At 38.0% G+C, this 23,124-nt stretch overlaps 2 protein-coding genes across 2 annotated transcripts in view; both read left to right on the plus strand.

The window, feature by feature from the left end:
- The first annotated feature begins 130 nt into the window (after positions 1 to 130).
- CAPZA1 (capping actin protein of muscle Z-line subunit alpha 1) lies at positions 131 to 18,980 on the plus strand. The gene is made up of 10 exons (XM_044447286.1): positions 131 to 239; positions 8,372 to 8,435; positions 10,017 to 10,068; positions 11,009 to 11,072; positions 12,556 to 12,762; positions 14,001 to 14,080; positions 14,966 to 15,044; positions 15,682 to 15,753; positions 16,705 to 16,767; positions 17,963 to 18,980. The coding sequence occupies exons 1-10, from the start codon at positions 201 to 203 to the stop codon at positions 18,101 to 18,103; spliced, it is 861 nt and encodes a 286-aa protein (XP_044303221.1). The 5' UTR covers positions 131 to 200; the 3' UTR covers positions 18,104 to 18,980.
- A 345-nt stretch (positions 18,981 to 19,325) lies between these two features.
- MOV10 (Mov10 RISC complex RNA helicase) overlaps positions 19,326 to 23,124 on the plus strand; it is a 34,696-nt gene continuing 30,897 nt past the window's right edge. The window contains exons 1-2 of the mRNA XM_044432052.1: positions 19,326 to 19,389; positions 21,878 to 21,950. Of these exons, the coding sequence (XP_044287987.1) occupies positions 19,326 to 19,389; positions 21,878 to 21,950 (137 nt within the window). The remainder of the gene's footprint in view (positions 19,390 to 21,877; positions 21,951 to 23,124) is intronic.

The following is a 23,124-nucleotide window of genomic DNA, read 5'->3' on the forward strand; positions in this document are numbered from 1 at the left end:
ACTCCCTTAAAGAACATGCTTGCCCGTATCCAATATGGCGCCTGAAGGCGTCAAGGAGCATCTTGGACGGCAAACACGCTCAGCACTCACTACTGACTACGGAGGGATGACTGCTTGTCATACCTCTAACAACTCCTCCTTCCCAGTACACTTTGCGCGGGGATGACAGGTGGGGCTGGGCCAAGCTCCGAGAAGCCAAAATGGCGGACTTTGAGGATCGGGTATCAGATGAAGAGAAGGTAGGAAGTTGTTAGGTTGTTTCTGGGTATTTTGGAACAAAAGAAAGCTAAAAGGTGTTCCATACATATGGCAAGGTGTTTTCCTTTACTATTCTTTTTCTTGGGTATGAGTTCTGTAGCCGCGAAGCTTCGTAAACTTAAAGGTCGTGTTTTCTCGGATTTCCTGAGTTCCTTGTTTGCTTTACTTTCACTCCCGGTTACTTTCTTCATATCGTTAGTGGAGATTATTTCCCAATGACTCTTTAATAAGGAAGTAAACTGTTTGAGAGACTATATCTGACTAAGACAGATTCTAACGTCTCATTCTGTTTTCTAGAAAATGCTATTTCCTGATGGCTTTTAACCCAGTCACCCCTTTCCTGTCACTTTTAGCCCAACAGTTCACTTACCACACCGCTCTGCCTCTGTTAATTTGTTTTCCTATTCTTATTGCACTTTTATCTTGTTTTTACTCCAAGGATATAATAGTTGTATGCATGATTATCCTCTTCCATTCTGACTTCTCAAAAGTCTTGCAAAATCTCCTTTTTTTTTTCCTTGTGGAGTAACAGATCCTATTACTGGATGCTAGTTCTTTGTTTTCTTTACTGAGTGAACTGTACCTTTACTCTTGAAGCAATTCCTCAGTAGGATAAACCCCTGCATTACTATCCTGTTGCAAATAATTGATCGTTTTCAGCTGATAAAATAGTCTTGAACCCACAGCATGCTTTATGCTCTTTATTCTACTCAAGGGACAAGAGAATAATCTGGTTTGGGACAAAGTTACTTGAAAGGCCATTTGAACATATATAAACCTGCCCAGGTTCTTAAGCTTGGCTGCAGAGGTCCTGCCATGTGCCTGCTTGTTAAGATCCTTTTCAAGGCACAGAACATAGGGCCTTTTCAGTGTGGCCTTTCTAGTGAAAGACCATATTCTTCCATATATATGTAGTTCTTTTCCTGACTATTATTAAATGGTCTTAAAGATTTGGATGTTCCAGTCTCCTTTTAAATAAATGGATGCTCATCTTTATTTTACAAATGGGATGACTTACTGTTGGTGTTACTTTAAATGTTGAGAACCACTGTTTATGTTAATTGTGTGTGTGTGTGTTATTTTAAATTTGTATCTTGTTAACTGCCATGAGGCAGCTTCTCCTTAAAAAGCTGTATACAAACTTTTAAATTATTAAATTTGAGCTGTAGTAACAATTTAAGAGAGCTGAAAGCAGTTTGAAAGGAGGTTTCCTATTCATATTATCTTTATGTTTTCACTGCTGACCTCAGTGAATTGGATTTTGCATTGGGATTTATTTCAGTAGTGGAACAAAAATTTGTCGTTTCTGAGAAGCTATATTTTTCTCAAAGCATTTTTCTGTTGTCTGTCTGCAACCTACAAACATGTCTCCCAACTTCTAAGAAACATGTTTTTCTTCCAGAAAAGGTGGTAGGTTTCTTATTATGCATTTCCCTTTATCCTCTGCATCTCTCATATAAAGAGAATGGGAACAGTTTTATTCCTGGTGCTCTATCCAGGCTATTGGATGTTGTTTGATCAGTTAATGGTAGGCTGTGCCATACAGGAATTGTCAAAGCATAAAGGAAATAGCAGCCTCCTAGTAATTAATGAAGGAGCTACTGGAAACAGTAGGATGGAAAGAAGTCAAGTTTTCCTAATAAGGACTGTTTTCTTATTGTACAAACTATAGTGTAGGTGTAATTGCTTCTCTCTTCTCAAAGGCATTATCTAAAGAATGATTGCCATCACATCTTCCAGTATTAAATATAAGCTTGCTTGATTGTCATTGAAACATACTTGACGAGGGACTTGGAAGTAAATATTTAAGGCATAAGTGGTAAAAGGTTCAGAGCTTTACCATAAAAAATGACTTTCTTGTTATGTGTATATAGTATCCTATGGTAATATGATGGTGCATATATATAATTTTCCATTTTTCCAGTACTTTTAAACTCTGCATAAGAGTTAATGCAGCATACTCATTCCACTAGTCACATTTGATTGACTCTACTACTGAAGCCTTGTTCTTTGTGGTTAGATTTGAGGAGTATAAAACCTCTGTCATTATGGAATTTTTGACAGTGGAAGTTTGCAAAATATGTAAATTAAGAGGAAATACAAACACTATTCAGAGATAGGGTATGGCAACTAGGCATTGCAAAAACAAGTATTTTGGTACTTTGAAAACATAGCAAATGTATTCTTGCATAAATGTTCATGGAGACCACTTCATTCAATACATGATGTGTTACTGTGAGGTGCAGGTAAATGTGCACATAGGAATGGGAGGAAGTAAAGAGTGAGGTCAGAAGGAAATCAAAGGGAGTTAGTACAAATATTTTTTAAAAGATAGCCATGCTAGTTCATAATCCACGGTTTGGCTATAACTATATTAGCTTCAACCAAAATGCCACCAGAGATTGTGCAAGCTTTTGATTTTTTTCAGAACTCTTCATCAGACAAGATGGTAAAAAGCAGGGGATGATGTGGTGGGGGACAAAAATGTGTTATAGCTGTGAGTCTACTGTTTCAAAGAGTCAAAGAACAGAAATTGCAGACTGAATGAATTACTCACTGGTGTAAGAGTAAGTCTGGCATTCTGGGACAAAGACTTGCATTCCACCATTTCACAAAACATAAGATTGGCTATAATTGTCTCTTGCTGTGGACAAAACACACAGGTTCCTGGGTAGGAAAAGAGCAGAAGGTAAACATGACTGTCTTAGTCTTTGAGTTGTTGGAGGGAACAGAACCTGTGGAATGCAAAATCATCTTTCTCAATTGGTAAATTCCATCCTGAATGGCTAGATATGATATTTTTCCAATACACATCAAAAACAAAGATAGCTATACTATTAATGGTGGCCATTCACAACACAGTTGAAGTTGATAACACAGATATCTTAACGTGCAGAGAAAGAAAGCAACAAGCCTTCATGTGGTTCAAGTTACAGAAGACAGAATTGAACCTCTGAATTTTGCTGAATTACAATTCTTTGATGTTGGTGAGGTTCCTTTGCTCCAAAATAGTCAAGATGTTTGATGTCTCTGTTAAGCTCTATTTTTGACGCTAGTTTCCTTTCTGTTTTACTTTTCATAGAGACTGGCTTGTCCTATGCAGAAAGACATTTCTGAGAGTTGATGGCATATCCAATAGTGGACTGCATATGCACAACAAGTTCACATCATTTTAACCCTTTTCTAGCCATGGATATGCATCTTAACCTGCTTCAGGAAGGCAGAGAAACAACCACTCTTCCCCATTAGTGATTGCTGTTAGTTTCCTTTGCTTAATGAGGCAGGCAATACTACTACAAACTTCAGCAAATAAGTTTCCACCTCTTATTACCTTTATTTATATAGTATGTGCCCCAGATTTGTATTTGATAGCTAATATGGAATACTGCTGACTTATGGACTTATGTCCAACTTCTATCACAATAATGAATTACATCTGAAGGGCACCAGCATATGAAATAAAAATCATAAAGCTGAACCTACCAAAGAAATATTGATGCACAAAGCTTGGTAGATGAACTAGCCGAAAGTAATCCTGTAATCTGAAAACTGAAGTATTGGTGTAAGATGTACTGTAGTGATAAGGCAGCTCTTATTCATCATGTGCATGATATATATTTGCATAGATAAAAATCTTCAAGATTGCTCATAGTTGTCTATGTCCAATATGATTTTTTTTTAGAATTTAGTAAGATTGCTGTAAGGCATGAAAATTAGTGGCATCTTCCTAGTCTAGTTCCTTATTCAGCAGACATTATAGAATTAGTATACTACCAAAATGAAAATAGAGATCTGATTTGAAGCAGATGTTATGCTAAGTAATCTTGGGGTGTGGTACACCCGAAAAGGAGGCACACGACAACCAGATTGCATGAAAATGTTTGGGATCTTTTGCTGGGGTTTAATGCTCACTATTAGAGAGAGGAAACCCTGATTTTGCATTCACACAAACACACAACATTTAGAAAAGAAAGGAAAGTTTATTCAACAGAAAATACAGAGTATACACCAGCTTTTAACCTAGACTATAATTATTCCTGTTGCATTCCACGTTTATCTTGTACAGTGGTACCTTGGCTCACGAACTTAATCCATTCCATGACTCTGGTTGTGACCCAAATTGGTTGTGACCCAAGTCAAAATTTTCATGAAATTTTTGTTTGTGACCTGATTTGGTTGTGAACCAGAGCGTTCATGAGCTGAGGCATCACTGTATTTCTAAAGGGATAAAGAACTTTCTGCCTGACAGAGAGAGGTGTGTGATGGGGAGGGGGGACTATTACCTGTCCTGCGGAATGCATGCTCAGCAACCATCTGTTGTGTGGGCTAAAGGCCTGTGTTCAGAGTGGGTCTTCTCTTGTGCTCTGTTCAGAACTTGTCCTTCTTCCCACTACGCTCAGAGGTTGCGTCTGACTTTCCTGAGTCCCTGACCCTTATATTATTTATCTTTGTACTTCTACTATGGGAAGAAGAATGGGTTTCCCAGACTTAAGTCTAATAGTTGGATGGGTGCTTGCGTCATGATGGTATTAACTATTGTTTCTATGGATAAAAAGGTGAGTTCTCTGTGTTTGTGAGGCAGTGGGGTAATTTCTAGGTGTCTCAGGACAATGGGTCATCTTCCTTGCAGGGTGTTTTTCCCAATCCTTTTCAGTGGAAATGTTTGACCTTTCCTGGAGAATTCCATTCTTATCTCACACTGCTAACCCAGGTTACTAGGTCCTTCTTTCTGAATTCAAGTCTGCCTAACATGGCCCATGGCCTGAAAGTACATTCTAGCCTAGAAGCTTATTGTTACTATATTGATATATCCATGTACTACACAGAACTGAGAGGACTGGGAACCTTAAGGTAGCTTTATAAGAAAGAGGCAAAATTATCATGACTTAGTCAGAGGTCACAAGTTTTGTTAATAGAAGTTAGTAGAATACTGATCCTGATGCTGGAGAAACATCAGATTGATTCATATCTGTTTGTTTTCTCACATTTGTATACCTGAGGTTTTTCCCTGTAACGAGGCCAGGACAACCTATATGGAGTTATTTTGTCTTATCCTCAAAATAGTTCTGTTCTAAAGCTTAAGCTGAGGCAAATGACTTGCTTAAAAAACTTTTAGACCTGAGCTAAGGAAACTAAGTAGGAAACTTAGTTTTACTTCCCAATTCAACTGCAGGATAAAAAGGATGAAGTCCATTCACCTCTAAAAAGAAATTATCCATATTTTTTTTATTTTTTTTTTTGTAATTTAGCATCCATATTTCCAACCTTGGCTTTGGTTTTATTCTTCAAAAAAACTTAAGTTTTCATGTCATGTTTCATTCTGTTAGCATATTTACAGTTTTAGGCTTGTAAACTACCAAGAAAACTTTTAATGGGAAGTACAGAAAAACCAAGCATCATCATCATCCTCTGCCATAAGGATAGAACAGGCAAGATTAACTGGACCAGTAGGTCCAGATGACTCTGGAAAATTATCTTGGTTGTAAGCCTAGATAAGTATGTGGAACTGGGACTTGGAAGATCTAGGTTCTAGTCCCTATTCAGTTATGGAGCCCACTGGGTGAATTTAGACCAGTCATAGACCCTCAGACCTACCTCACAGGGTTGTTGTTAGGATAAGATTGAGAAGAGGAGAATGGTGTGAACTGCTGGAGAAAGGAAAGGGGGGGGTTATAAATATAATAAATGGAATAAACAGAAATCTATTATTCACTAGCCAGGGTTGTTAAATTTCATCATTGAGTATCATGCAATCAGGCAAGAAATGGGAAAAGCACCGATTTGCATGGGCTTTTTCACCAACACTTAGGTAAATAGAATTCTCCCACAGCCATCATCCTATAATTACTGAAGTTCAGTAAGTCATTTTAATGGAAGAGTAGATTTAGACTTTTTTAAAATTGCATTGAGTAGCCCTAGAATCTGAGAGATGCATGTACCCATGACAACCCAACCACAAGTTATTCTGGAGCATTTTCCCATCGAAAGAAAGAAAGTCAATTTCTTCTAACTTTCCAGGACCAATTAGCACTAGTTGCTTAAGAACAAAACTTTCAAACTTACAGGCAGCTGGGAAGCTTAAAAATACTGATTACCTTAAAAGACACACTGGGATAGCTCAATTTAAAAAGGCATGTGAATAAAATCCAGTTGTGGCCATCTGCTGGTGGGGTGGGATCAGATCTCCTCCATCCCTTGCAGTCTTCTTTCCCTCTGGACCCTCTAAGAACAAGTTTTGATGGCTGCAGCACAGGATAAAAGGACAGTGTTGGATTCCACCTACCACCTTATCTCATAGCCATGCCCAAATTCTAAGAAAATAAATTTGTGTCACTATTTCTCTTCCTAGGATATGCAGGAGGAAAATTGGAATCTTTTGATAGATTCCTGGCTGATTGGCAAGATTTTTTGACTCCTAGTTGCTCAACAACCTTGGAATAACTAGTAATGGAATTTTGTGATGAAGGACTTTATGTGCTGTTCATTTATGATACTCAGGACACATTCCTGGGCTAAAAATTCTTTGATACTATTTCTTTCTTTTGTATCATGCTGTGTTTGGTAGATCTCAGTGTTCTAGTTTTAAAAAAAGTAAATCCCAGAAATCTGTAGTCTACCCTCCATTGGCATAATGACCTCTTCATATAGTTTTCCCTTTGGAAGGATATAGCTATTCTGAGTCTTTTTCCATAGCTTTTTACTAGAGGGAATGAAAATTAAAATGGAGATTGAAATAAGCAATATATACATTTAAATTTTCTTGATTTTGAATTGTGAAATCTGAGGCAACATTCAGTTTTATTTCTTTACCTATGTGCAGGACAGTGTGTGCACTATTATTTTATGTTTGATAAGTTGCTGTTAGCTTAATTACATAAAACAGCGTTAATCTGAAATAGGGCTTTTTTCAGCCATTCATCTACTTGCTTTGCTTCTTTGTCACTTTTGGGCAACCGTAGAGCAGACCATAGCTGAGGATGGGAAAGCAGTGAAGGACAGATGGATCCTGCACCATTCCTTTCTCTGTTGAAATGGGTCTTGGTACTCATTAAACAAAGTAACATCTTCTCTATGCTCTGTATTTGTAGCTGTAGTTTAATGCAGAGTGTCATGCTTACTGCTTACGGATGCACTTTCTAATAAAAGCACATACTGTAGTTTGAAGGAGACTTTCAGCCATCTAGGGCAGTGCTCTGGGGAGTCTGTAGAGAAGCAACAGAATAGCAGTCTTTCTAGTAACTGCTTTTTAGTAATCTCACACAAAAAATCAGTTAGTACTATATTCTCTTTTCCATTCTTCACATGCATGTGTTGTAGTGTGAGGAAATCTAATAACCAATATGATCCCAACAACTCTATGTCACGGTACTACTACATTGGCCTGGTTCTGAAAAGCTGATATATGCCCAAGTTCCTACTTTTTATAACCTAGTTCTAGCCTTAACTCCAGATAATTGTATACAAGGGTAGCAATAGGCCACTTCATCAGTTCTGTCATAAGTCTTTTATCCAGTACAAATAATAAAAGACTTGTTACTATATTTTATACTGAATGTTATGACCCATTTTTGTGTGGATAGTATGGCAGAGCTGATATGTGACCAGATTTCCTTAATTTGATGTGGCTATTAGGTAATGGGACACAACTAATAGAGATATTCATCAACATTTTAAGCATTTAATAAAGAAAGTAGATCATGTTCTGCTGTTTAATACTGGAAAGAACCTGAATCTATACTTGTGGTTCAGTTGTGTACCGCATTTTGTCATGGCAAAAGCTGAAGTTCATGTACTTGATTGTTAAAGATTCAAGAACCTTAACTTAGGATGTCACCCAGTGCCTTGAGCCTTACAGTAATCCATTTAGTAATGGTGCCAAAATAAACATATACAATGAATTAGTTCATTCTTTTTCTAAATAAGGAGTTAGGGACTTAATATAGGCAATAGACCCCACCACTTTGCTCTGTAGGCTTGCTTACTATGTGATTCTGCTGTGGCTGCATCTGTTGCCACCACATATGTTCATGGCTTCAGCTGCAGCCATGGCTAAAGACCAATTTAAGAATCACTGAATCAATTGACTCATTTAAGCCTTCCTGTGTTTCTGCAGGTGCGTATAGCTGCAAAATTCATCACCCATGCACCTCCTGGGGAATTCAATGAAGTGTTTAATGGTAAGTTTTTAAAAATGCTGCTTCTGCATTGTATTAGTAGCAAATTCAACATTGTTTGTTTAATTTTACTTTCTAATTATAGGCTGTAATCTATTTACTTTGAAAAAATAAATAGAAAAATAAATACTTTGAAAAGTTCTTGTTGCTGTGTTCAATACGTCATTGGTACCTAAAATCATGGAATTACTAGTGGAGGACATCTTGTCTCCTGCTTAACAACTGTATTATGTACCTTTCAAATGCTTATTACATATAGAAAATATTCTACAGTGGAAGAGGTTGAAGCTTCCTTTTGAAGAGCCAGAAGGCACATCTTCTGTTCTGTACATGCATTGCCTGGGTCAAAGCTGCACATCCTAGTTGATGTTCCAAGTCTTTTGCATCAACAGTCTGGCTGAAGTAAGCAGGTTGCATCCATTCTGACCCAGTATACCCCAGCCTTTCATACTTTTCTGTATCTGGCCCCTCATTGATCTTACTATCCAAGTTTCTTATTTCATTTATTGCCTGTCTCTCCTTTGGGGAACTCAAGGAGGCATACACACCCTTCCCCATTTTATCCTTTCAGTGGCTCCTGAGAGCTGTTAGACTGAAAGACAGCAACTGGTTTATGTCATCCAATGCACTTCATGGCTGTGAGGGAATTTTAATCCTAGTTAGATGGACTAACCACTGCACCACAATGGTGCTTGCTGGCCTTCTCATATTTACTAGCCTGTCCCCAGAACAATCTATTCTTTCTGGCAGGGAAAGGTGACTGTGCAAGTAGACACTTGCTGGAACTGCTCTAATTCAGTGCCTGGGAGAAGGAAGATGCAACTGTAGCTTGTAGCTGGTCAAACACTTAAGTGATACACGTACACATGTACACTGGACACTTCTTTTACCTTTCAGCAGCAGAGAAGAGTATATTTGTTCAGGAAGTACACATGAACTGTCTATATCACGCTTCCATTGTCACCTTCCTCCTCATATTTCAGGATTTATTAGGGCTCTCTAGAGCTGGTCAAAAACTCACTAAGCTTATCTGTCTCTTACTGTGTTCCTTTTTTAGTTTCAGTTTTCAGTCAATAGTAGTCATTGTAAGCTTTAAAGAATCGTAGCTTGGTTTCTGTCAAATAAATAATGAAGTGCTAACAGTACACTGATTTTACAGTCTGTCAGCTATTTTTGCTTTAGTGTTTTTTAAAAGTAAATACATTATTGATTTCCATAACTCCATTCCAATTTGAAAGATTAACTTTCTACTTTTTAAAAAGTAAGCTTCAGACATACAGTATTTACTAACAAAATTTCAGCCCCTGAAGGAATATGTGAGTGGTGGAAACAACTTTCAAATGTATTGCCTAGAGCACTGTACATTTCTTTTTAGAGTATCCATTGTGTATTTCTGTGTTCACTTTTTATAAGCTTCTTATAGAAACTCTTGTATTCCTAGAGAAGAAAACCAACAGTTAACAGACTATTTGCCATGAACACGGAACAGATTATTTCTCAAACATATATCTAGGTCTCATAAACATCACGTACATCAAAGCATGAGAAAGGTTGGAAATTATGTTACTATTTTGTTTTTCTTAGATGTTCGGTTGCTGCTTAGCAATGACAATCTTCTTAGAGAAGGGGCAGCTCAGTAAGTACTGTTGCATGCTTGTCTGGTTGTCTCTCTCATTCTGTGTATGTGTGGTGGGGGGAGCAGGGAGGGATTATTTTAAGGAAATCTTTCCATTATAATGACATGGAATATATCTCCTGTTTAAAATGGCATAGTTTCTACTGGAACCCCTGTAAGTCTTGCATTGTCTTGGTGGTAATACATCTAGCAAAAAGCTAATGCCAGTTCAAGTATGTTTTGTACTACACTACCTGTTCAGGCTTCTGATTCAACTCACAGTGTGGGCAACAGCAGGAATTAGATCATGGCATTCCTTTTGGCTTGATTAACAGAATGGTGAGCAATTGATTTTTTCATGCATACAAAATAATCAGAAATACAGGCTGTATTTCTTTCAAAAAGCATAAATGTAAAGATCAGAATTGAAAGATCTGTATCAACAGTTTGCATAGGCAGTGGAATTTATATTGCTTAACATTTCCCATGCTACATAATAAATTTTTTGAAACTCAAAGGAGTTTTATGATGTGTTATAAAAGATCTGCTATTCAAAGAAGAATACATTGAAAAAGCATGCCTAAAGCAGCTCTTTTTTATTCTCACCAAAATATGTTTCAGTGCAAACATAAAATTTAGACATCATACTCTCAGGAAGAATAAACTTTGTACCTTTTTTTTGCTAAGTTTTTAAAATTAAAAAAGAGTTGCATAGTATATCACTTGATTGCTCAGTTATGTTAGCAACACTTCAAGGTTAGTTATGACAATGCATGTTAGAGTTTGTTTTATCTTTAGCTACATGATTTGCCCATGAGCTACAGGATAAGGAAGTCATATACATTCTTTCTGCTGTGAGGAAACATCAATTTAAGTCCAACTTTTGGGAAAATAAAACTTTGAGAGACTTTTTATACGATCGGAATCTAATATTCACTTATTTCTTACCTATCTCTTACAGTGCATTTGCCCAGTATAACATGGATCAGTTTACCCCTGTGAAGATAGAAGGGTATGATGATCAGGTAAATTAAAATCCTCCTTTCCATCCTCCTGGTGTTTGTGTATTGAACTTTTTAAATGACTACGCATTAAGAGTCCTTCCTGCAAAATGTGTAAATAACTCATGATCAGTTTCCTTTTTTCTTTGCTGTGCACAGACTATACCTACGCTTGTGGGAATTTTTGAAGGCCAGCTCACATGATGTTGAGCTCAATATGTCATTCATATTACATATGTCTACACTGGACCTTTTGTCTTCATTTTAAAGAACCATGTCCAAATTCCCTTCCCTTTTTAAAATGGAACTGCAATGAGTAATCTCTGTACATGTTGGAACAAGAATTTGCTTTACCATATGTACAAACCCAGCATAAATATACTTATATTTTTTCTTTACCATCATATTACTATCAGATGGAGTAATTAGAATGGTTTTAGAACCCTAACATGCTTGTGTTAATGAGCAGCAGCCTCTTGAATAAACTGCTCTAAGGTGCTTCAGGCCTAACAGTAAAATGAAGCAGCAGAAACTGTAAGGCGTTTGGAGCCAAGAGAGAAGTTAGAAGTAAGAAGTTGCTAGTGGTTAGAAGTTGCTAGTAGTCACCATTATAGCAAAGAGGAGGGCTTTTATGGATAATATGTTTGGTTATCCCCTTTCATACTCAATATAAGGCTTCCTGTTCAAAGCTAATCTTAAATTGTTGAGTGCTTTAGTAGTTCCTTTTCTGAGGCATCCTTTCAGATGCTTAGATCAAGAGAAGGGTTAGCTTTTCAAGAAGCTGCTGGTTTTACTAGGTTAGAAAGTGAAGAGCTGCTAATCTCATCCAGCCTTTTCCTTTTAAAATCAGAAAAGAGCTAATATATCCTAAAGCTCTTTGGGAACTGGGTAGCATAATGTTTCCAGTAGATTCCCTACTGAGTTCCAAAGAGTCACCTAGACCAGTAAATTGATATATATTGAGCTATCCAGAACAGATGTTCTTATCTAGGAGACAGACACCAATTTCTTGCATGTTTAAATAAAGCAGTATTTGTACAATTTTTAATAAAAGTTTTGCTGTAACTAAGCTCTTGGACTTAATGTCCTTCAAATGTTTTCCACTACAGCTCCCAGTTTTCCTGTTGGCCATGCTGGCTGGAGCTAAAGGAACTTCAGGGTAGCCTGATAGAGAAAGGAAACAATAAATGCAGAATATACACAATGTTTGGAACACTTTTTGCCTATGGTGTCACAGTGTATTCTGTCCCTTTGGAATAATTTATGGCAGGGGTACATGACCCAGTACCCTCCAGAGGATTTGTTCCCATAATCCTTGACCATTGGCCATGCTGGCTGGGCCTGATGGGAGTTGTAGCCCAGAATATCAAGGTTCATTATCCCTGATCATTGTAGCTATTAACGTCCTTACAAAACAGAGAATTATCTTTTTTTAAAATCTGAGAAAAGAGCCAAGAAATCTGTCCTAAGAAGGTTTGCTCACAAGGGCTTGTCTTTCTTTTTTAAGGTCTTAATCACAGAACATGGTGATCTTGGTAATGGACGATTTTTAGACCCAAGGAACAAGCTTTCCTTTAAGTTTGATCACTTAAGGAAAGAAGCAAGCGACCCTCAGCCAGAGGACACAGATGCCGCTCTAAAGTCCTGGAGGGATGCCTGTGACATTGCATTAAGAGCATATGTGAAAGATCACTATCCTCATGGCTTTTGTACTGTTAAGTATCCAGCCTCATTTTCCAATGATCCAGTGTTCTTATTGTGGTTAATGTAAAGAGCCTTGGTATTTGTCTTGTCTTTGCCATGCTGTAATGGAACACTTGAAAAGTGTGTGTGTGTGTGTGTGTGTGTGTTTCTGCTTGACCAGCTAAAGCAGAAGTAGGCAACATGGTACTGTCAGGCACCTGTGCCCCCATGAACATTTTGCTGCCTGATGTTCTGATTTTTAATTTACGTGTACACATTTATATGCACCTGGGATTGCTGCTTAGAATTGTATTGGTACTGAAAGCTTAGGGTTCACAGGAGTTGCTTAGTGTGTTGGTGCTCAGCCCCAGCTCTGCCTTGTACTCAAACTTTTGGGGCAGTTCATTTGTACTTTGCCATGGCTCTCATGGCAGCCATTTTGTGGTTTTCTCAAATTTGCCCACAACCCAGGAAAATTGTCTAAAAATACAAAAACTGAATTGGAGAACTTTGAAACATATCCTGTGCACTATATCCATTGTCTTCTCTAAATGAATCCACTTATAGAAGGAAAAGGGTAAACCGTGTATATACTATATGCTTAAATTAATATATTGAAGAAGAAATAGTCTTGTGCATGCAAGCAAAAAGAGTACGGGGGAAATATGCACACAAAGAATACATATGGATATCCATTCTCAGGAAAGGCAACTATGGAGTTTCAGCCCGCTGTTCTATGAAATCAGGTGTCCCAAAGAATTGGAGGGCCTTTTCTCAGCATGGCACCCTCTAGATGTTTTGGATAGAACTTCCAACATTCCTAACCATTTTCTATGCTGGTTGAGGCTGATAGGAGCTGCTTTTCCATGGATTCATCACATGGCATTGCTGTTGTGCAGCCTTCCCCACTTCATGTTATTTTCATGCTTTGGGCTACAAGTCCTATAAACCACAGCCAGATGCGTTTATTATCAGCAATTATGGTAGTTGTAGTCCAAAGCATCTGGAGGGTGTCACATTGCTGCTAAAGCTCCATAACCATATGCCAAGTGCATCCTTCCTTAGCCAGCTTGCACATACATGGTGAGACTCAGATGATGATCAGGTGGTAAAGATTTATCTGGGCCTCATGTGCTCGTGGGCCTCTCCATGTAGATGGAATGAACACATTAAGATGCACCTCCTGCTTCACTGCTGTAATATCAAAAAATAACACAGTTTTAAGTGCATATATTTGTTCTCTTATGTCAACTTTTCCTCTGAAAACAGGTTTACAGTAAGAATATAGATGGCCAGCCAACAGTCATTGCTTGCATTGAAAGTCACCAGTTTCAGCCCAAAAACTTCTGGTAAGCATGGCCATGTCACTTTGCTTTAATTTATACTCAGCACAAATTTATTCTTATTTGTTCCTCTCTTCCGGAAGGGAAGTACTATTTACCATTGTTAATTGGTTACCTTCCCTGGAAGCTCCAAGTAAATTCCACAGATGAACATCTGCTCTTTGGCCAAGCGGTAATGTTAAAATGTGTATTTGCATTTAATATGCAGGTTTATATGCACAGATATGTCCAACTGGAGTTGATAGTTATCAGGATTTCAACCAGCCAGAGAGAGGGAGTTTATTATTCCTTTCTCTAAACCTAGAATTTGCAGAGTAATTTAAAAAGAAACTTTTCATGTTAAAAAAGAGGAATGTGAATGTCATCATCATCACACTGCAATTGTATCCAGTCTTTTTTCTTCTTGTAAAGAACCCAAGGCAGCTTACATAGTTCTTTTTTATCTTCATATAATGAGTGACTGGCCCAGAGTTACCCAGTAAGTTTCATGACTGAGTGAACACTAGAACCAGGATCCCCAGTCCAACAGTCTAATCACCATACCACACTGGCTCCCAATTTAGTTGCAGCTGCTTGTAAAAAAAAATGTGAGAACTAGCTGCCTGATTCTGCAGATATTTTTTTAAAAAAACCTCTGCAGCTGAGCCATTGAATATTGAGCTAAAAGCACAAATTGATAACATCAGTATAGCATAGCTGTCATCTTCTGTTATAATACATTTCAACAGTGAATTATTCATCTGTATAAGATTTATCATCTCTGAATTCTAGGTGAATCTGGTGATGAACCAACATCATTAGCTTGGTTCAATAATCCTGTTTAAGGGGAGTTGTTATTGGCTCTTTCCTTTATTATTATAATGAGCTGTTTGGTCATTGTCCTTTCTGTAGGAATGGGCGCTGGAGATCAGAATGGAAGTTTACCATCACACCACCAACCGCTCAGGTGGTTGCAGTGCTCAAGATCCAGGTTGGTTAAACTAGACAGAATATCAATAAAATCAACCAAACTTCCCTTGACAGTTTCTGCATGCCTGCCCCTGAAGCTTAGTCAATGAAATGAGAGCTGTCTTGGCTAACACCCTCTCAGATTTAAACCCTCAAAACTAATAAGTAAACTCCAACTTAAGTCCTGCTCAGAAGAGACTTGTAACTGAAGTCCCATTCACTTGAATGTGTCTATTCTATATAGGACTTCTTTTGGTTTTCATTCAGCATGTTTGACATTGGAACTGGACTTGCATAGCCAGTACGAAAGGTGCTGGGCCATAGTGTAATCCATACTTCAGTATGATAAGGCATCTTAATTGTAAGTGAAGTAAATTCTAACCTCTTTAGTGGAATGCTCCTGGAAACCCTGCTGCAGTGGTGAGCAAGAGCCAAACATGGATCCCCAGTTCCAAGTCAAAGCTTTTTTGGCATCTAGAAGCCACAGGTTCATTTTGTATCTTACTCAGGGCTGCTTTCCATTCCAAACTTTAATAGCTCTTCATTTCCTGAAAATCAACCAGTAAAGGCAATGAGATAAGGGAGTTTCACCATTTTAACTATACAGTAGTACCTAACAGCTGAGTCCTCATACCTACATGGGTCTTATTTTAACCTAGGTGCATTACTATGAAGATGGTAATGTTCAGCTGGTTAGCCACAAAGATGTACAGGATTCTGTAGCAGTTTCGGTAAGTGGAGCACTTTTGCATAGTGTATCATTTTGTTACTTTTATTTTAAGTAATTCTGCCTTCAAACCTGGTTCAGGGTGGTAGCTTTTACAGGAATGGCCTTTTGACCGTAGCTATCATTTTGCTTGCAAGAGATGCACAGAAAGGCATGCTCCATAGGGATGTTCAAAGAATCTGTGTGGGGGTGCTCACCCCCCCAACTCAGTCTGAGTTATTGGTGAGTGTTCCCAGCATTCATGGGGCACTCAGCAGAAATTGAGCCCCACACACTGCAAGCAAACAGCTACTGTTTGAGTGGCTGCACCTGATGGAGAAGGTTGCCAAGTTGTGTAACCAGGGGTCTTTGAGCAGTCATGGACTTCCACTTGCCTCAGCTTCCTTTCAAGATTGGACTGAGCATGAAGTCCGTGGATGTTAGAAAAATGGATTCCAAAATGGTTGCAATCTTAATGCTCCAGCCAGTGAAGTAATAACTTGAGAATCATTCTATGCTTCAGAGGTTCTTTTTCACTCCTTGCCTTTTGATTACATTTAAGAGTCTTCACACACAAAGCATATAAAGGATTCTATTGATTTAATTGTTTCTGTCTGATGTCTTAATGTGTGGTTATTGGACTTAGACTTTTCACCATAAAGACACACATAGGTACCTAAAACTTGAGAGGCAACTGCTTCATAACAGGTGGTTTAATGATGTTCATAGTTGTGGTCACACAAATACAAATCTATTAAGTAATCAGGACCTCTTTAACAACCATATCATTTCTGCAGCTGTTTATATCCTTCTGAATGCCATTCGGACATTGGGAATTCTGGTGCACATGTAAAATCCAGCTTTGGAAATGTGTTTTTACCTATACTGTAAAAGTGAACTTTGTATAGAAGCTAATTTAATTTTTTAATGATTACCATGTGGTGAAAGACCAATTGTTGCTATTTCATCTCCCTAGAATGATGTTCAGACAGCCAAGGAATTTATTAAAATAATTGAAAATGCAGAGAATGAGTATCAGGTAAGAGCAATTTTTAAATGTATCAAATATTGTTATTCTGTGTTATCAAGTCATCTCCAACTTATGGCAACCCTATAAAGAAAAACCCTCCTATCCATGACAGCCTAGCTCAACTCTTGTAAGTTCAAGGCTGTGGCTTCCTTTATGGAGTCAGTCCATCTCATATTTGGTCTTACTTTTCTTTTTCTTTTTCTGCCTTTGACTTTGCCTAGCATGATTGTCTTTTCCAGGGAGTAATGCAATTTTAGTTACCTTTCAAGAAAGACTGTAATCTTCCCAAGGAGGTTTACATTATAAAACAAAACGCTGAATCTGTATAACAAGACTATCATAAATTAGTTAGAAATCCAATTTAAAAACAAAGTATCATATATAACTAATATTCTTGAACTATATTCGACATTTCTTCCATAATATTTAAAGTTGCTTACATAAGGCCCACAATTAGTCCGTCATCCAACTTAAATTCAGCAGGATTCCTGTATCTAGTGCCTTCAAACTTTTTGCATATAGAAGAGGAGGAGGATATAGCACAGCAACATTTGAGAAAACAACAAACAGATTTACCTTAACATTCTGTCACAGTACAGAACAGAATGTAGAAGCCCCATCCAGATCAGTACGTGGCATTTTTACTTGCAGTTTTTGGCCAGCAAAATGTGATGGGAAGGAAGAGGGGTCAGTTAAGCCACAGCATAGATTTCCAGCTGTCACCCAAGCTACCTTTACTTCAGGCCAGGCTCCAATAGCTTGTATGAGTCAGGAGGAGGGGAGAGTATCTGAGGAAAAGGACATCAGGGAATTGGCTATTGAAAGTGATGTGTTTTGTTTCTTTCATATGTATTGCTTCTTCTGATCTTAAATTCCAAACACAATCTCTCCCTGCTTTCTCCATAATTGTAGCATGCCTGTTTTAAACACATTGATCTTCTGTTGTTGCTATTTGCACCTCTTTTTTACTATATTTGGAATGGGAGCCCAATGTTCCTTCCAGTTGTGTACTGTCTACTGACTCCTAAAAACATGCATTGAGACGGGTATGGGAAGGCCATACTTTTACTATGCTTTAACTAAATTGACTGAGGGTACAGCGGATACTAAATATTAAAGCATATTAGGGGCTACCCAATATGCCGATGGTGTGCATGTGATTCCGCCTTTATAAAATATAACCTCTAAGTCTGTTTCTTTATAGACAGCAATCAGTGAAAATTATCAGACTATGTCAGATACCACGTTCAAAGCCTTACGCCGCCAACTGCCTGTCACCCGTACCAAGATTGACTGGAACAAAATTCTCAGCTACAAGATTGGCAAAGAAATGCAGAATGCCTAAGGCTAGAACAGAGGTACTGTAGGAAATGTTAGCATGCAAAGAAAACATGGTCCTAGGCTGTCTAACATGTTGGCATTCTCTAGGGCTTTCAAAGTTAACAGGTTTTCTAGCCTTCTGGAGGACTGTCAAACATAGCATTGTCTTGTTTTGTGTGTCCCTGCCATTTACACTTCCTATATAAAAGTCATGATGCATTTCCTAGCAGGCGTTCCTTATTTGGCCACTTTAGGATCAGTGCTATCCTTGTATTGGTTGGAAAACTTCTTAGCAAGGAAATGCAGGCTGGTAATACTAGGAATACTATTCCGGAACTCTTGCCAGCACTCCAGGTTTTATATTAAGTTTAATAGGACTGCTGGCAGCTCTGTGCTGTTGCACTGCACCTGAAACAATTTATTCAAGTCTACCCCCACATCTGCCAATCACCACATAGCAATATCTCTTAGGCTTTGCTTTTCATGTTTGCAAAGTGTTTACAATACTCCTCCCAGAAATCCCACAAAGGCCAGAACTTCTGGAAATATTTTTTTTGGTGGTCTTTTTTTTTTTTTTTGGGTGGGGGGAGTTGCATTTGTTTTTTAAATCCAAAGACTTGAGCCACATTTTCTTCAAGTGAACTGTTTATCTCTTTTCCTGAAAGCACGGTTAATATAGAAATCTGCATTTTTACAGGATGCATCCTCCTTTTTTTTAATACTTGTCTGATTGCTGCCACAGCACTGTTTAGATGCAGAAGAAATTACAAAAGTGAAAAGCTGTAAATGTTTAATGAACACCAGATTTATTGTGCTTTAATGCTTTGTGGCAATTTGATGATATTTGTATCAGATGTATGAATGGACATGTCCAAGTGGTCAATAAAAATGGCACCCAAGCATTTTGTGGTATTGGCAATTTCTTTTGATGCAGTTGTAAAGCACTGTTTATTTGACCATGCACACAAACAACAAGCCAGAATTCCTCACTTAAACCACAGTGATAAATTGATGGAAGGGAGGTTAGCTTCCAGACACAGCAAAGCATTTGGAACACAACTTGGAACAATAAATACTTGTCTCAGGATCTTATATTAAACCCCTTCCGTGTCTGTAGTATACTCATCCACCCAAATCTGAGATTAACATATCTGTGCTAGAGATTTAGCACTAAATATTTCAAGTGCTGATGGCATGCAGTTGCCTTCTCTTGTGTAGAAAAAGCATATCAGAATTTTAGAACTGAGATGCCTTTTCCACCACGTATCTCTGATGAGCTAACCAAGACTCTTTTGATTGAAAAAAATCAAGGTATTTAAAGACTTGTTTAATTGACTGGTTATTTGTGGTCCTTGTGACTTAGAGAACATCTTGACTTTAGATTTGTGGTAATTAACAGCCATGATGTTCCTCGTGGACATCAACATCTTAAGCCCACTTTAGTTTGGGATAGGTGTACAGCATTATCTACATAAAGAATGGAGATAGATTTTGTAGCCAATAGGGGATGCTGATGATCTTAGATTCTTAACAATATTATATAAAACAAAACAATGCAGGAGCCAGGATGCAGCCTTGTTTGACTCCCTTTGTGACAAGCATAGGTCCAGTGTGTTGTCCATCTGTGGAGCATCATACCTTCAGCCAGGTGTTGTGGTATAAACATATAATCAAGAAGATAAGTATTTTGTCTACAGTTAGGAGATCACATTGTTCCAGAGTCTAGAATGAGAAATTGAGTCAAATGCAGTCCTTAGATCAATAAAAGCTTCTTACAACGTACCACCTGGTCTCCTAGAGTTTATCAATAAATGAGCTAGAACAAAGCAATAATTTACCATGGATCCTAACTAGTCTGAATCCTGCTTGCTTGTCTGCCCGGACATTTTCATCAGTTATCCAGGTTGTTATAATGATGTCTTGCATGTAATTTACTAAACATTGCAAACTAATTGGGTGATAATATACTGGTTCTGATGTGGGTCTTTTAAAAATGGGGACAACTACTGCAGTATCCCAATTTTCTGGCAGTTTCCCTGTTGAATTGATAAAAGTGAATAAAATCATCAGGGGATGGGCCATCCAATCAATATTGGATTTCAGAATTTTTGATGGTAAAAAATCAATGCCTGGTGCTTTGTTACTTTTTAGCTGAAGAATAAGGTTCTTAACTTCAGGTGGTGTTGCTGCTGGCCACTAAATTTCCTAGAGTTCCCATTATCTGGGTGGTGTCTTTAATGTGCCCCTGATAGAATGAGCAATAATATTCCATCTATTATTAGGTCCAATAGTGCATACAGGGGCTCTGCAACCATTTCCTAGCAAGCTTGCCATTACACACCAAAAAAAGGTAGGTACCCCTGTCATGAGAAGCCTTTATTAAAATTCTCCATGCTTGTTTCTCAGCTTGTTTTTCCTCCCTTTTATCAGAAGTTTATACTTTTGCCTAAGGGAAATATATTAGTCAAAAGACCTCAACCATAATACCTGCCAGCTGTCTTTTGGGCTGTTTACATTCATTGTCAAACCAACTATAAGATGTTTGAGTTCTCCTTGACTCTTATTTTTCCTATTAAGTCTCAAGTGATAGTGCAATCAGAGTATTAAATAGATTTATAGCTCCAGAAGTAGTAGAATCAGAACGCAAGTGGCTATTAGGTCCTCCATATGTAGGAGAGGAGTTATGGCTAAATTAACAGCTGGTGTCCATTTAATTCTGCCTGTAGTTACACCTAGATCTGCTTTAGTGTTGGATTTTCAGGTAAGATTTATGTTGCGGTCATGCTAGTAGCATCATTAAAGGAAGATGATCACTTTCCATATTAAAACCAACCTCAGACTCAGAATATGCAAATTGAGAGATGGTGCCTCACTACCTCCAAAACTAGTAAAATGAGTATATTCTCCAGGTCAATCAGCATCTGCTGTACCATTTAAAATGATCAAATCTCTCCTTACAAATACGGCTAAACAGAACCCTGGATAATTATATCTTAATATCCTTGGAATTGAGAGAAACCACATTCTGGGCAAACATCTGGCTCCAAAATCTGATCTAATGGTTACACAAGCTCACATCAATTTCCATGTGAGCACTGAAATCAGCAGTAATATAATACTGTGTCAGGACATTACAGTTTAAGAGATCCAGTATAGTTCTGAAATACCCCTTTAGACATTACCTGTGATAACAGGGTGGTACATAGACAGTGACCAGCATGAGATGAGTTTTCAGGAAAGTAACATAAACAGTGGCTGCAACTGTTTATGTTACTTTCCACTCCAGCCCCTACCACCTTTCTTAGAGAAAACAGCTGGTAAAGAAAAGCATTTGTAACTATTAAGTGTTTTAGGTTCACAGTTGCAACAAGATGAAGTTAAAACATTCAATATAATTCATTAATCACATACTATGCTGCTTGGAATGCCACCCTGCTGTATTTCAAGGTAATACTTTTATCCCAGTATCTTTTAGGGTTTTTTAATTGATGTAATTTTTTTCTATACTGTCTTATTATCAAAAAAATCTGGGGACAGTGTAAAACCTAGTAGCTTAACCAGGACCTTGCATTCTCACAGTCTTAGTTATGACTCGCACTCTCATACTCCAGGGGTGGTGGATTTAAAATTCTTGGGGTGGCCATCCTTTTAGTTATACATACAGGTGAAACAATTGATGGTTGGGGTATTTGATTAACAGGTGATTCTAGTATATTTTCTTGATTGTGCTGTTGTCTTTGAATCAACCCGGATTGTAACTTAGCTAATTCAGTGATCTTATTGGATTGTTCCTTATTAGGCAGTTTGGTGAAGGAGCTTAACAGTTGTTCTTCTGATGTTGATCTGTCAAATGAATCTGAAACACAGATCTCGTGAGTTCCCTTACTCGGTACAGGGACAGTTTCGTTTCTTGGGTTGTTTCTCTATAGTTTGCATGCCCGCTTTGGGTAGCGTTAATGATAGCCTACACTGAATTCAGCCTTCTTTAACACTTGAGAAAATGTTGAGTTTAGGTGGAAGGATTTTGCTCCTCATATTCTTCTTTTCTGAGGTGAGTAGAGGTTTAATAACTATCTTTGAAATGAGAGCACACCTTTTCAAACTAGTTAGACTTTCCTTTTCATGATTAGAGCTAGAATTTCATGGCTACTAAATGTTAGGAGAATTCTCTTACAATATCTGAGAGCCAGTGTGGTGTATTGGTTAAGAGTATGGGACAGGGACTCGGACGATCTGGGTTCCAGTCCCCGCTCAGCCATGGAGCCAACTGGGTGACTTTGGGCCAGTCACAGACCCTCAGCCCAACCTACCTCACAGGGTTGTTGTTGTGGGGATAAGATGGAGGAGGAGATGTAAGCTGTCTTGAGCCCTTTGCAGGAAAAAGGCAGGATATAAATCAAAAAATAAATAAATAAAAAATATCCATTGCTAGTCAGACCTTGGGTTGATTTCACATCTATGTTTCCAGTAATGGGATATAATAATAGTTTTAGCCTAAAAGAGAGAACCCTACTTAGGAAATTATTCTCCATAGGGAAATAGGCAAAGCACAACTTCACAAGATCTCAGCACTTAAGCAGACATTTTAACTTCCTTAGCTTTTTTTTTCGTTTAAACCTTTTTTTCTTTAGCTTAAACATTCTAGCTTTAACAATTCAGCAACACATAAGTAGGCACACTCTGTTCTGCCACAGGTTGTGTTACTGGAAGTATATGGCTGTGCTGGGTCATTTGCATTCCAAATGAACCGGCTTCTTATGAATGAAATGCCCAAAGACTGTTAGGATTGTCTGGTTAATTAGCACATACTCCTCCAACTTGTCTACAGTTTGTCTGGCAGTCTCCCAACAGTTGAAGGGATATTCATTTTATTACCTTTGTCCTTCATTTTAATTCCAGAGAATGTTTGCTTGCCTGTTTTTGTGCATGAAGGAGTGAAGCAATTCTGCAGGGGGATTGCAGCTTCTTTGGAAAGCAAAACATTATTATCTATGCTGCTCTGAATGTTACTCACTATGAATCCCTGTCTTTATCAGAACCTCTGTG

Source organism: Varanus komodoensis, unplaced genomic scaffold (assembly GCF_004798865.1).
Source record: "Varanus komodoensis strain SLA01 unplaced genomic scaffold, ASM479886v1 scaffold1, whole genome shotgun sequence".
In the NCBI taxonomy this organism is placed as follows: Eukaryota; Metazoa; Chordata; class Lepidosauria; order Squamata; family Varanidae; genus Varanus; species Varanus komodoensis.

Coding starts and splice junctions, on each gene's coding strand:
- CAPZA1 (XM_044447286.1), top strand. CDS start 201: ATGGCGGACTTTGAGGATCGGGTATCAGATGAAGAGAAG. Junction 15,754..16,704: donor AGGATTCTGTAGCAGTTTCG/GTAAGTGGAGCA, acceptor TCATCTCCCTAG/AATGATGTTCAGACAGCCAA. Junction 16,768..17,962: donor ATGCAGAGAATGAGTATCAG/GTAAGAGCAATT, acceptor GTTTCTTTATAG/ACAGCAATCAGTGAAAATTA.